General features: G+C 40.5%; 1 protein-coding gene across 2 annotated transcripts in view; it reads left to right on the forward strand.

Moving 5' to 3' along the window:
- The window catches only part of LOC102221065 (netrin receptor UNC5D), a 226,292-nt gene that overhangs the window by 90,528 nt on the left and 120,015 nt on the right, over nucleotides 1–15,749 (forward strand). For both annotated transcript variants that reach the window (XM_023343786.1, XM_023343787.1), the window contains exon 2: nucleotides 9,392–9,604. In XM_023343786.1, coding sequence (XP_023199554.1) covers nucleotides 9,392–9,604 — 213 coding nt within the window. The remainder of the gene's footprint in view (nucleotides 1–9,391; nucleotides 9,605–15,749) is intronic.

The raw sequence follows: 15,749 nt of genomic DNA on the forward strand, positions 1-15,749 counted from the left end.
AGTGCTTTGCTTAAGTCAAAATAAAATTTTATTTGTACAGCACATTTCTGCAACAAGGCAATTCAAGGTGCTTTATATGATAAAAACACAAAATCATGCTAGATAGAGTCAACAATTGAAACATTGCATTTAGTCAAGTGCCATCCTTAAATTCTTAATCTATTATGTTTCAAAAGCAACTCCAAGCAGGTGGGTTTTTAACGACACTAAGTGCTCCAGCAGTTTTTAAGAATTGGTTATGTCTTCAGCTCCTATACCTTAATGCCAGGCGCTGGTTTGACCCAACATTCATCTTCACCTCTGAGAAGAAGAGCGGTAGAGTTGACTGTAAGTTTTATGTAGGAGTTTTGCTGTTTGTCTTTGTACTTTGCATGTTAATATGTACACACTAAAGCAGGGGTGTCAAACTCCAGTCCTCAAGGGCCGCTGTCCTCCAACTTTTAGATGTGCCTCTGCTGCACCACACCTGAATAGAATAATGAGGTCATTAGCAAGGCTGGGAGAACTGATCTACACAAGGAGGAGGTAATTAAGCCATTTCATTCCAGTGTTTTGTACCTGTGGCACATCTAAAAGCTGTAGGACACCGGCCCTCGAGGACTGGAGTTTGACACCTGTGCACTAAAGTGTTCGTTTTATAAAGATAGCCATGTTAAAACCAAGAAAAGTTCAATTTATTTTAATGTAATAAATTAAGAAAGATTTGGTCAAGAAAGTGAATCGGAAGGAAAATTATATAGCTGGTGTGATCGTAGCAGTAAGGAATACCAAAAGTAAAGTTTAAAGGTAATTTTGATTTAGTAAAATTTGGGGGACCTAGTTGACCTTTTGACCTCTAAACTTTCATTAATATCTTCAAAGCCAAAGCGGCACAAACAAAAAAATGTTTTGCTGCACAAACCAGCACAAACGTAGTCGAGTTGATTGACACCAATTTTGTTTGATTTGAAGAAGGTAGGAGGGGCTGGTTGACCTTTCATGACCTCTGGAAACATTCCTTAATATCTTTAAAATGATAGCGGCACAAACAAAAGATTTTGCTGCACAAACTTGCGCAAACCAGCACAAACGTCTGATTTGAAGAAGGTGGGTGAGGTCAACTTCACGCGGGTTATTTTTGCTGTTTTTGATACTTTTTTGTCCCCGGTCCGGTTGGTCCAGTTTTTCAGCGGTGTCAGTCCACCCTGTCTGCTGTGACGCAGTGCTGAGAGACGGAGTCAACTTTTGAATTTCACATCAGCGACATCAAAGGCGGCGCGCTCCTGAGCTCTCCAGGTCTGATCGCTGTTTGAACATTAGATGGAGGGACGCCGATTCAGCCGAGAAGCTCACTGTGATGTCGTATCTCTCTGCTACAGCTAAAAGGAACTATTACCGATATTACCCTCACAGAAGCTCAATCCAAACTAATCCTTCGGATTAGGATAAGTATAAAGAATAGAAATGAAAGGGAAATTTTACTTTAGAAAGGTTTGCTTTTCTCTCTCTCTCTCTCTCTTTGTAGATTGAATCCAGTGTGAGCAATGTTTGAGATAACCAAAGTATAAAGATGTCGATGTGCAGCTGGAGGTAAAGATATGCAGACTCAGGAAGTCTAAGTTGAACCTCGGACACTTTTGGAGTTGAGTCTTGTCTTAGACTAAATTTTATGAGAGGTGTGGAAAAGAGGAGTCTCCACTCTGACTTGGCTGTACAGCAAACAAAGTCAGTTTGTTGTTCTATAAGCATTAAAGCAGCTTTCAAAATGGCTTCTTCTTCTTTTTGGTTTTTATTGGCAGTTGACAATAAGCGTCTGTTGTGTACGCAAGTCCACAATTTACAAGTCAATTTATTTTCTTAATTAATTTTGACTTTCTTCTAATTCTCAACCAATCAAACTCCGGCTCCTATCAGCTCACTTCCTGTGAAAGACCTGGGTTTGAGGCTGGAGCACAAGATGGCCGCCACAGAGGACGCACCCACATGGTAACAAACAAACATTTCAGCAGTACCTTGCTAGACAACAGAATGTTAATAATTACACACTCTGGGACTAAAATAGAACTTCTGCTTCTTAGCAGACTACCACAAATAAACACTGAAAAAAAAAGGAATGTCTTTAGTTTTCAAGATTCTTTGCTAAGTTAATTTGCAGGCAATATAGTAAAGAAGTACAAATATAATCCATATAAACAAGCAGCAAATATTGTTTATGCTAAACATTTTTCATTTGTCAATTAGAGCTGAGGCCTTTGGATGCGTCTTTATGAAACTTGTATCCAACTCTAATTATATTCTCCGGGCTCACACGGTGTTCTCTATTATACTGTCTAAAATCTAATTTGTGGAGGACGCCTTTGTATATCACGATACGGTGGATTAAGGGCATGAGTAAATGATTTTATGCAAAGCGGACAGAAGTTCAGGCCTTAAACTACAGTGCCTCCTAGCTGTTTATTGAATCAGTTATAGATTCTGAAGCGAAACATAAAAGTGGGATGAATCATAAATTGATAGTGAGGCTCCCAACTCTCCCTCCTCTCATTACCACAGATGTTAAGGGTTTGTGAGGGTCGGCGCTGTGGAAAAAGGTCATCCAAACTCATGTTACTGAAGCTTATGTGGAAATAAAATCATTATTGATAATGTCAGATGTTTTAAGCGATGGAAGAGTTATGGATGCAACACGTTGTAATGACGCACAACGTTTTAGAAACTGTGTGATGCTGCGAGGATCCAGTTGCACATTGTCTGAGAAAAAGCCAGACCATCGTCCTCCGACCACTTCCTGGTATTTTCCTAATTGTTTTCGCCAGCAGTAACATCTGGCTATTGATCATGTGACTTGTGTGATGTGGAAAAAAGTGTTTGCGTTGCAGTTTTTCAAAATGCACGTATTTCAGTACGGTTAAAAAAAAAACAAAAACACCCAATCCTAATGCAAAAAACATAAGTTCTTTATGAAATTGGTGTGTTTACTTATTTTTGTAATTTCAGTTCAACCATAGAATTCCAATTCTATGGTTAATGGAAAAGCAGCTATTGATGAAATAAGGTAATGGCACGATATCCCATAATCTGATAGGAATCAACTTATCGCTTGTTTGGATTCGCCCGCTTCAGACGGATTAGTTTTTAGTGTTTCGAAGCAGAACAGCCTTGACGTGGCTGCGGTGCGACGGTGTGTGATGAAGCCTCTGCCGCGCCGCTCCTTCATCAAACGCCGTCCATGTCTCGAGCCTCTCTTTGCATACCCAAACAGGAGGAGCAATGCTTGTTGAACCTGGCACGTCTCTGTGAGACGGCGGATCTAAATCTGTTTTTGTTGAACACGGGTCCCCTGGCTCGGAGGCGTCGTCAGCCGTCCTGATACGCAGGTGCGTTTATCTGCTGCAGCGTCTGACTCTGCCGCCAAGTCAGGTGGAAACCTGTGACAGGCAGCCAGCAGGGCGGAGGGAGCGCTTCAAAGGCAGCGTTAAAATTAACCAGCGTAATGAGGACGTAAGTGACTTATAGGAGCCACAGTCATCTCCTTCATTAAGGCCGATATTTATGAGCATCCATCACAGGTAGAGCAGCAGGCTCCACGGCTGCAGAGCTTATGGAGCGTGAATTGTCACCTTGTACCAATTATCTGCTGCTTCTGAATGTGCCGAATGCCTAAGCAGTAAGAGAAAGGGACACAGCACATCATTAATGGATGGAAAGAAAGAAGCAAAGGCCGTGTCAGAGTATTTTTTTATTTTTGTCCACCACAGCTGCAATTAGCTGATTAGAGCGCGGATGCTCAGTGGTTACGAAGGGGCTGGATGGAGGCGCATTTTAAGCCCCGGCTGTTGTCTTAGTTATGGCTTTAAATGATGGTAAGGTGTTCTTTCTGCAAAAGTTTTTTTTTTTTTTTTTTTTTTTTACATTAATGTATAACAGTTTGAATGGTTTTGTGAAGAGATTGTGATAAATCATTTCAAAGCTTTTTTTTTTTTCCCCCACACATTTTATGTGACTTTTATCCTGTACCAAAACAAGGTAATCTGCTAGGAGGAAATAAAATACATCAACACCAAAGAGCAGCAATAGCCCATTTCTCTAAGTGTGCACTCATAAAGCTCCGGGGTCCCGTTCGGTTTTTTTTTTTGGTTTTTCATGCATAATTTTGGACATGTTTATGGAAATTCTGCATAAACTCTGGGCTATTTTGAGTGACTCGTCACTTTCCATATTTTTTTCTGTCTTGTTTAATATGCTTTTCAAGCCAAGTAATTGCATTACTTGTGAAAATGAAAGTTGAATATTTCTTTGGATGAAAATCGCTGCTGAAGCTAAAGTCAGCTGTGGAAAATGTGCAGATTTTTTAACATTTTTATTTTAACTTAACTGAACTGCTTAAATAGCAAGACTGACAGCTGAAAAGAGCCGAACGACCTGGTTTTAGTATGAAAACACCTGTTGACAAGTAAAATACTACCGACATTCACACAATCAATCCATCTGTGTCCCTCCTGCATGTTTTTCTGCAACCGACTTTCATTGCTAAGGAGTTTTTAAAAATTTGTAAACGTAATTTGCTTTCCATGGGCGCAACGGGCAGTTGGTTCACGGGGATCAGGTATCCCACACATCTATGCCCTCTGACCCCGGCACTTTTCTCAGCCCTTCCAACTGTATAATCTGTTGTAAGAGGGGCAAGGTTATTTAAAATTAACTTTACACCTTGTTATAATATTATTCCCGCATCACAAACATACCTGAAGTGTTGCCCTGGATTCTTTCATACATGTTTGAGAAATCCTTTAATCTCCATGGCAACCATTCAGCTGTAAAACACACCTGGGAGGACCTAGCTCCGCCTTCCAGCTGCAGATCCTTCTCAGAGTTGCAGTATCCAAGCTTCCACCTCCTCCGCAACTCCTTCACTCAGTTCCTTCAGACTAGCCAGCAGAAATTAGTAAACACCTGCTGGAACTGCACATCTGGTGAGCTCATTACAGGAACTGCTTCTCAGAGCAACGCTGGTAAAAACGTTGTTTAAAAGGTTAACAGAGGAGCCATGTTGTGATGACTTCCTGAAGGAGGAGTTTCAGAAAGAGCAGGAGTTTTTAAAGAGACAGTGGCCCAATTTCCAAGCTTTAAATTATGAAGTCATAAACAGCATTTTTTTTGACAACTGAAGGTAATATAATTTGTTGATTGTGGTATAAAATATATAATACTGTCCCTTTAATATGCTGTAACGCATTTCCGAACTGAGTTTAAACTATATATTTTTTTTTTGTTACAAGCTCCTGGTGAACAACAGTCAGCTTATTCATGCATTATTTTCTGTTTCCTCCAAGCGATTCCATCTCTGTAGCTATTAAATATGCACATATATGATCATATCTTCATATTAAGGTGAACATTATAATGATAATAAATCATTACAAATCACAAGAATGGTGAAGTAAAAAAATAATTTTCTTGGAATCATAAGATTGAAATTGCTACATAGAGATAATTAGGTCAAACCTGTAAGCAGAATGCAGCTTATGGCATCACAGGTATCTTGATTTAGCCCCAGAGGAAGAGTCTGTCTTCACTGGAAAGCTCACTTTCTGAAATGATTGCGGTGAAAGGGAAGCAGCTCTGTAATAGAGAGCTGCAGAGGGCAGGTTTAGCTCTGCTGGCGCGAGAGTTGCTGACAGAAGGGAGCTGCCCTGAGACAGAGCGGGGCAGCAGCTGGACGCGGAGCAGAGCGGGGACAGGGAGCTGGTGACAGGGGCCCGACCGAAGACTGGAGACCAGAACCATGAGAGAGAGAGACGGACCGAGGCAGAATGAACCAAGAACTGAAATTTAAAATTTCAACAAAGTCTCAATTTAATGTGACTGAGTTTGATCTGCTTTGTAAAGAAAAATATGTAAATTCTCTGGGTGGAGACTTGGGATGCAGGGATCCACTTTCTTCGTTTCCGATGCCGACATGAAGTTTTCGTGTCGGCCGATACGATCTGATACAGAAAAACTGTACTGATTATACATTTTTTTTATGGGTTGACAACAGTACCCGAGTCGCTCCTTTTTTTTTTTAAAACACAGACACAGATTAATTTGATAACTCTGCTCCAGTATAGCACACTTAAATACACCAAGAGCTTCACGAGCTTGGTCAAACATGTTAGCACAACTTTTACCTGTTCAGTCAGTGCAATTAGGAATAGAACAGCAAATGTAGAATGAATAATAGAGAAACTTTTACACGCTTGACTGCCTTGGTCAGATGTGTTATAAATAAACTGCATCAAACCTTTTTTCAAATGGTTCAGAAAGTGAAGTTAGGAATTCTAAATATAAGTTCAAATAAATAGCAAGACATGACATCACTCAGAGCACAAAGCATAGAATTAGACTGAATAGATCTGCCCTGATGAACTTGGCTTGTCGTCACCGACACCCGATCTAGGATACTAGGATAGGATAATGTTTTCATTATCGTAACCGATACAGTTATTAGTATCGGATCGGAGCATCTCTACTGGAGGCGTAATCTACTGGTGGAGTAGATATTCACTCAGTATTGACACTTTTTTTAAAAATAAAATGGTGGTTTTTGGGTTGTAACATTGCAGAATGTGAAAGAGGTCACGCTCTGCTGCAGACATATTCTATTCGTAGCTAAACGTAGGGGAGGGGCTTAGGCATAGGAGGAAATACTCCGAAATAAACGAATGAGTGACCAAGCACAAGTACGAGAGTAGCAGGTGTTGAAATAAAACACACATTAATATATGTCATCTTAAAAAATAGGTTGCCATTTATCATGTTTTTCTGTGTAGTTATTTGCAGTTTTTTTTCTTTTCTATGTCTGTGTGCTCTGACTTTAATTGAATATAAAACATCAGCCAAACTGAGCTCTAATGAGAATCATATCTGCTGAAAACTGTGTAATATCTCTTCTCTAATCATGTGATGTTTTCTTTACTCTCATTGTAATCGGCCTCCTGAGCCTTCTGCCTTCCTGTTTAGTAGCTTATTTAAAAGTCAATTTAATGCCCATTCTTTTCCTAAATTGCATTAGATGTAATTGCAGCAATCATTTATCCACACCGCTTTAAAGGAACGCTCTTTTTTTCTTCGGGTTTGCCACACTCAAACATCGCTCAACGATGGGAAAGTTGGCGAATTGGGTATTAATGTGTGCAGCTGAAACGTGATACATGATGAGCATTACTGTACACTCAGCAGGTTTTAAGACGAAAAAAAAATACCCGCAAATTTGTGGAGACACAGCAAAGTATGCAGACGGAGCTGCTTGGCAGTTTGGCTCCAGAACAGCTTTTCAACAGACACCAGTGGTGGAAGAGGCCTGGATTGCACCAAGTTTTATAGTATATATATATATATATATATATATATATATATATATATATATATATATATATATATATATATATATATATATATATATATATATATACACAGTATATATACTGTATATATTAGAGCTGTATCTAACAACTATTTTAGTAATCGATTATCCTTTTAGTTTGATAATTAATTGGTCAGTTGAATGTAATTTTCACATTCTGCAAATTTTTCTTTTCACTACTTCATGTTTTTCCTTTACATAACATTTGATATGCATTATGAGATACAAATGACTCAATTACTTTTCTGAATAAGTAAACTAAAATGTTATGCCTTCAAAAGTAATAGCTTTCTTTTAATGAGCGCTTGATTATGTGTAGCAAAAGATGCTTAAAAGGAGATTTCTTCTTTCTTTATTTCATTTCATCTCATTCCAGAACTTAAAGCAGGTGAAGCTAAAAAACACAAAAGCCACTGGGTGGAACATGTTTACCAGTCAGACTGCTCTGAGTGGATTATTTCAGTAATCAAATAATTACTCTTAATTTGATTCATCATTTAATATGCAATTGTGTGTGTGTGTGTGTGTGTGTGTGTGTGTGTGAGGCCTTGTATTTGATATAGTGTAAGGCCCATTTTCCCAAGAAATACTGCATTGTGAGGACTCGCTGCTTCTTATGGGCCTTGAGCCACATAAGAAGACATTCTATGTGTGTGTGCATGTGTGTGTGTAAATTACTTCATACAGCCGACCACTTTCACAATATTTACCCACCCCTTCTTCACTTTTCTCCTTTCACCATTCCTTCAGTATGTATAGAATTATCAAGTCTTATTTTTTTTTCCAATTTTGAAAATGACGCCCCATGTCTCCGTGTGTTTTACCAATATAAAAGTAGAAGATACTTCAGCGTAATGTGTTAGAAGAAGACATCGTGTAAATATACGTATTAACATCAACCCAACGAGCAATAGAACGAAAAAACATAATAACAGCAGTATGAATAATAAAATGGAGTATATTCAGTCTAAATATGGTGGCCATCCATCTGCCAGCAGGTAATGTCAGCATATTATTCCTGTTTGTTTATTTCATTTCCTGTTGGAGTGCGCCTCCTCTTTACACCTGCATCCATTCATTTACCCATTTAACAAGGACAACATTGATAGAGAGCCGTGGAGAGAGGTCAGATTCGATTTCAGGGGACAGAGTTGGATGTGATGGGGAGTGGGTGGTGGTGGTGGGGGAAGCGGGTAGTAATGGCTTTCCTGGGCTTTTTACAGCACTGAATAGCTCAACTGGAGCCGCTTTGATGGGCTGAGGGCGCTGTTCTTAGAAGGAGCTCAAACGTCCTGTTCCTCATTGTTCCCGAACACAGCGCGCCTCTGCTCCGGAGGAAGCAGGAACAGCACACCGTGGAAGGCAACGACTTGGCTTATAGATGAAGAAGAAGAAAAAAAACACTCCAAGTCGCTCTGCCTCACTCTTCAAGATCTGCCTGTTTCAAACCTGTTGTTAGACTGATGAGCTGCCATGACGAAGAACAGTGGAGAACCGGGCTGTGCTTTTTGCTAACGTCAAACAAAAACAGTAACGTGACACGAAGCTTCATTAAAGCTGGAGTCCTGCTTGCTGCTGGCACAAAAAGCCTGTTTTGCTTTGAATCAGAATCCAGGCTGAGATGCGATGCATTCAGACTCCACTGCCACAATTTGGGTAATCAGCCTCCTCCTAATTCCTCTCCACTTGTTCCTTTCTGATTTCATTTATCCGCAAATTGCTGTGAGGGGAGCAGGTCTGCTAGAACAAGAAGGAGACGGGGGAATTATTATGCTGTGCTTTGGCTTCTGATGAATAGAGAGCTGTCATTTGAGCTTTCTTTTGAAAATCCCGAGCACTTCTTCCATACTTTTTGTTAGCAAAAATAAAGCAAAACTAACAGCTTTTTTTTGTTGTTTTTTTTTTATGCTAACTCGTGAAACCGACGGGAAACAGCTCTTGTGTTTGGCCAACTGCCAGTTCCAGTTTTTAGCCTGAATCATTGACAGAAGTGCTGTGTGTTTGCAGGCGCCCCGGCCGGCCAGGCCGACACGCTGCCCTCGGCGCAGGGCACGCTGCCGCACTTCATCCAGGAGCCAGAGGACGCCTACATCGTGAAAAGCAATCCCATCAAGCTGCGCTGCCGAGCCACGCCCGCCTTACAGATCTTCTTCAAATGCAACGGGGAATGGGTGCACCAGAACGAACACACGTCCCAGGAGTATAAAGCCCTCAACACCGGTAAGGTCTGCTTTTCATCGAATGAGAGCATAAACCATAAGGAAAACATGAAAGGAATCCACCGGAAATAAGGTGATGCATTATTTAAAGAGGTCACAGACTACTTCCTGTGACCAACGTGGATACAGATTTGTTGCATAACCTCAGTTTTGTAAGAGAGTCGCCTAGCAACGTACCAATCCACATTTTTCCACTTCCGATATCGATACAGATATTTATCGGCCGATACATGAAAACAGAGCTGAACTGAGTTGAAACATTTCTTTTTCTAAAAGGGACATAAAGGCACTGAATTACAAATTTATTTCATGACTCCACACATTTAAATACACCAACAGCATCTCAAGCTTGGTCAAACATTTAATTACATTTTTTACAATATCGGTCCCGATAGGTTCATCTCTAGTAGTGCGTGTGGGCGGAGCTCTGGGTTTGACTCTGAGCCTGAACTGGAAAAATGATGTTCTTCTTTCTGATCACTTTTAGATGATAGACAGTATGCATATCTCCTGGTAATTATGTATTTAAGTATCACCCATATCACAATTTTTAATAGTAAAGATATCTCTAATTTTTCTAGGGACAGTTTCACGTTAGCTATTGAGCTAAAATAATGAAACACATTTTTTTATTGTACTTGCTGGCTGTAATGGTGAACGGCAGCGTTTATTTGCAGTTCTGTGAATTTCACAGTTAGGTTTCTCACTCGCCTCCAGGGCAGCGCTCTTTCTTTCCTTTCTGGTGAGACGTTTTTGCTAGAATGCAGTTGTTGATTCTAATAGCTTCAATGCAGCAACTTTCCTCTAAGAAGGTACAGAATGAGAATTTCACTTAGCTGCGAAATTCGTCAGCTACTGGCACGTGTCATTTACCAGCACAGAGGCCACCGGCTTTCACTCGCTTTGATCAGCGCTCCTCCTGTACGCGCTGCGTTCAGACGACGCATCGTTGCAGCGTTTCACTCTGAGGACGGACGAGTTGAGGTTCCGAATGTCGGACGGTTTAAGCCCTGATGCGGACGGACGGCAGCGGTAATCACAGCTCGGCCCGTTCACATGTGCAGCTGGTTCCTGGCAGGCCGAGCTGAACTGGGAAATTCTGCAGGACGTCAGCACAATGAGCATTCCTACCAGCCGTCACTCAGAGCGATGCAGAGGATTGTAGATTTGTTACACCAGCAGTTTGTTCCGACTGAGAACATCATGAAATTAGGAAATGTTAGAGTGACTGAACTGTTCACATCACTGATTTAGAGGAACTAATATGAGTTGTTTAAATCAAACACGTGTGACTCATATTTTTGAAGCACAGAGTTGGTTCAGAGTATTATGGGTTTAATATATTTCATAGACAAATACTACCCTGTTATGTTTGGTTTGAGAATGATGAGGGATAAGGCGGCGCTCGGCTCCACCCTGGCGTTTTGCACAGCTGAATGGTTGCCATGGGCGATTAAAAGATTTCTCAAAAAGGCATTAGAATCAAAGCAACCCTTAATAAATTTGTGATTTGCCTTTTCCGCCTGACAGAACAGCCCTCCCATGTGAATCCCCCACTCAGCTCCTTCAGACTAGCCAGCAGCAGTTAGCAAACAGCTGGTGGAACTGGGCATCAGCTGAGCTCATTATAGGAGCTACTTCTCTGTGCAAAGCTGGTAAAAACCAAAGTTAATAGAGGAGCCATGTTGTGATAACTTCCTGAATGAAAAAGAGCAAGAGTTTCTTAAAGGTACAGAGGCCCAATTTCAAGGCACTAAATTACAAAGTCAATTTTTTAAAGTCATATTTGAAATGTACAGCATTTTTATAATGATGCTATTAAATGGCAAAATGTGACTAGAAGACATAGTTGCAGCTCATTGGTTCATGTTTAGCTGCAAATAATTGATACCAATTTATCACCTAATGCACAACAAGCATGCTTCTAATCTCTATGACTTTTTTTAATTTACCTTATTGTTATCATGAATTCTAAACTAAAATCACAGCAGCCAGAAGAATCCAGGTTCACTTTTGGGCAGAATCTCATTGGGTATGAAAACTGGTTTATTTTATGGCCTATGACTATAGTTGAGACTGTCTGATACTACCAACTGATGCCAAAGTACAAAAAAGAGAAAGAAATCTGTCAAACCTACAGCAGAATATTATAGGAAAAAACACATCCTAGACATAAACAACAACTCTACATACGACTCAAGCCAGCAAAATGTGCTAAAAATACATGATTAAAATCTTCAATTTTCTTTTCTCTACCTCCCAACAATAAGAAAGTCAAAAAGCTTTCCTTTATTAAAGCTGTACGTCTTCAGACAGTGAGGCTGCGCTGAAATAAAAAGAAGAAACCCTGACTTGTTTAAACCCCCCAGTCTCCTCATAAATCCAGACTTTTCCGCTGAGTAAATATCCGTCCTGGTGCCGCAGACATTCAGTTCCAGCTTAACTTTTTCATATGAGGATGAGCTTGCAGCTCACTGTCGTTGGATTTAATGATGCGACTGATGCTGAGCACATCCAGCCCCGCCCACCCTGACCTTCAGTCTGTTCTCCTGAGCCACATGTTGCTGCATGTTCAACTGACATGTTGCTCTTCTGGAATACTTTGCTACGTTTCAGTCAGACGTAACAGCAGGATGTTGTCTGGAAAACAGAAGAGAGACTTCTTTTCGGCCAGCGCTGCTTCTGGGATCAGAACCCGTTCTTTTCTTGGCCATCCTGTTTCTCATTGTTGAATCTTTCTGCCTCCCGAAAGAGTCTTTATCTGCATTTATCTGGACCGTAGAACTGTGCAAACTGGAATTACGAAAGTAAATTTGCTTAACTGAACCACACCTACTTGGAAAAAGACTTTTTGCATTAGGTTGAGGTGGTTTTTTTGGCTGTATTGAAATCAGTGCATTTCACAAAATTGCACTTTTAAAAATTTTTTTCGCATAATATAACAATGTTACTCAAGTACAGAAAAAACTATGGTGTTGTAAAACTACTCCTAAAATTATTTTTTTCCCCCCAAATAGTCAAGTAAATGTAACAAGTTAATTTCCCACTTCTGGCTCTGAGTACAGTAAAAAAAAAAGAAATGTTTATCTTCATTCTTATTTGAACAAGGGGAGTATTTACACATACACTGCTGTTTTTTCCTTTTAATAATTGAAACTATGATTTGAACATTGCTGTTTTTGTATTTAGTGTAGTTATTTATGTCTAATATTAACATTTGTTATCTTCAATAAGTCTGAAGAATCTAAATGAAAGAGTTAGATCAACATTTCATTTTCCCTTTGGGATTAATAAAATGTTTCTGAATTTGAATTGAATTGAATTTGAATCTGAAACAGATCAAATAAAAAAAGCCATAATGATGGAAATCCCTAGAGGTGGAGAGATGGTGAAGTCTCTATTTTGAATGTGAGCTTTTAGTTTCACTGGAGGATGTTTATTTGTAGTTTTTTGTTAGTCTGTTATAAATTGCTGAATCAGAAATATTCCTTTTCCTGTTGGATAGTTTGGATCAAAATCAGACGTAATTCCAGGTCAGAGTTTTGTGTTCCATAAGATCAGTGTTTTTTTGAATGTGGATTGCAATTATACATCAATATTTAATGTTCATAAGTCAATAATTATGCTAATATTTATTTAAATGCATTGTTACTCTGCTTAAAACTCTGTCCCTCTGGATTCATGGGGCCTCAGGCAAACAAGCTACCAACTAATGGCAGAGTTGCTGTTAAACGTGACACATCATCGTTACGTTTTACCCTCTCGTATGCGTTTCTGCTTCGGACTATGATGTATAAATGAAGCAGAGGCTTGCCACAGCAATTCTGCATCATTAGTTTTCACCACGTGCAGGCATGCTGATTGGAGGACCGAGCTTTCAACGTCCTGAATGGATTTCTGGCCAACAACAAAGCCGATGTGACGCCTCGGCTGGAGGGCGCCGTGGTTACAGGCTGCTGGAAAGCTGTCTGTCTCCTATTCATGAAGGTCCCTCCACAGGAAACGGCCTTTAATTACTTCTGGAAGTTCATTATGGTGTGACTGCTGTGCTGTGAAATTGTTGTGAGCTTGGTAATGGCAAAATGAGAAATTTGGAGCCGGAATTTTGCTAGGCTTGTTCCATGGGGCAGAGCACGAGGGGAGAAAAGTTTTGGCTCGTCGGCGTGCGGCGGTTGGCTTATCCTTTCCACTTTGCTCGCCGTGCAGCAGGAGGGAGGCTAATCAGTGTGGATCTGACGGATGAGGGGTGAGACGCCGAATCAAACGGCCTCTGCCCGCAGGCTGAAGCTCTCCACTGATGTGTTAACAAAAGGACAAAGTCGACGCTAGAAATGTCCGCAAGCAAAATTTAAATGCTTGCGGACATTCCAGTTAAGTTTAGAAACTAAACTGGAATATAAGCAGTCAGGATAGAGTTTTACTGATGTGATTTCCTAGATTTCATGACTGACTGAATGGGCTGGGCTTGGCATCATGTACCACTGACCTGCATGGAGACTCAGGGGGAGTTCTGATGAGGGCCGTGGCTCACCTCCCAGGGCGACATTCAATACGGGGCGCTATCATGGGAAGAATTTTCTGTGTTTTTATTTTCCTGCATGCGGGCAGACAGAACTAGCCATACACCGTTGATGAATAACGACAGGAGAAGAAAATGTTTCTTGACACTGTGCGCAAAGAAAAGCAGCAGCAAAGCGCCACGGTGAACGTGGCGACCTTGAAGCAAGCCCTCGCTCTTGTGCTAAACGAAGACTTTCTCAGCCACTGCAGAAACAGTAACTCTTCATCTCAAGACCGAGCACATCCACGTCCTTCACGTTCATACGGACAAACCGAGGGAAAATCATTTTCAGGAGCCGACGCCTGCCTGAAGGAGCAGGATCCTGAACCGACATCAGTGTAAAAAGCTGCAGAGGCTCAGCAGCTGGCTGTTACTTTAACCTCAGGCTAGAGCTTGTGTTAAGTCTGGCAGCTCCCTGCGATGAATGACAGCCGGGCGAAGCTAACACCCTGAAGCTGCTCTTCAAGCTAAATATATATATATATTTCCTTTTTTCTTTTTTTTTTTTACTGTAGACATGAATAACATGAAGGTGCATGACCAATGCTGACACTTCTTAGATGCAACTCCTCTGAGGAAAGAGCAACATTGTGTTCAGCTTTTTTACTTTGTCACAACGCAAGAAAAGAAGAAGAAAAACAGCGGAAGAGTTGCTGCAAGAAACATCACGATTGTAACAATTACCGTCTTCTCAAGTCACACCGGGTTTATTTTTACAGAACATTTCAGCAACGAGGCAGTTCAAAGTGCTTTACACCATGAAAACAGAATACAGTCATCAATTAGGAAACAAGTGGCAAACGTTACATTTTATCAAATAAAATTCGTCAAGCAAATATACATGAAATATATTTATCAGTGTTCCAGTTTATATTAATCAAAAGCTACTCTAAAAATGAGGGCTTTAAGCCTTGATTGAAAGATGTTTCAGCGTCTTTGCAGTTTTCTGGAAGTTTGTTCCAGGTTAATGTCACAGAGAACCTTAATGCTGCTTCTCCACTGTAAAAACTCAAAATCCTACCAAGGATTCTTGGTCTGGATTTTAGGGCAAATATTGTAGGGCACAAACTAACTTACAAGTAACTTGTCAGTAATATGTAGTACCTTGTTTTAAGTCAACAATTCCTAAATTCTGATGAAAAAGTCCTCCAGGAGGACCTGAGGCAGTCATCTGAAGCCCTGAGAGAGGCAGTAGTATGTATTTCCCAGGCACACAGTCTCATATTATACCTTCAGTTATGATAAAATGCTTCATGTATCAAATATAACTTAAAAAAAAATTTACTTTGTGTTTTAGCGCCTTGAAATTGGGCCTCTGTCTCTTTAAAAACTCCTGCTCTTTCTGACACCTCACCTTCAGGAATTCATCACAACATGGCTCCTCTATTAACCCTTTAATGTTTTTAAAAGTGTTGCCCTGAGAAGTAGCTGGTACAATGAGATAAGCTGATTCACAGTTCCACCAGCTGTTTGCTAATTGCTGCTGGCTAGTCTGAAGGAGCTGAGTGGCGGCGTTGCGAGGGTGAGCTGCTCTGAGAGGCAGAAGCTTGGAAACTGCAGCTCTAAGGCTCTAAGGAGGATCTTC

This window comes from Xiphophorus maculatus, chromosome 12 (assembly GCF_002775205.1).
Source record: "Xiphophorus maculatus strain JP 163 A chromosome 12, X_maculatus-5.0-male, whole genome shotgun sequence".
NCBI classification, from domain to species: Eukaryota; Metazoa; Chordata; class Actinopteri; order Cyprinodontiformes; family Poeciliidae; genus Xiphophorus; species Xiphophorus maculatus.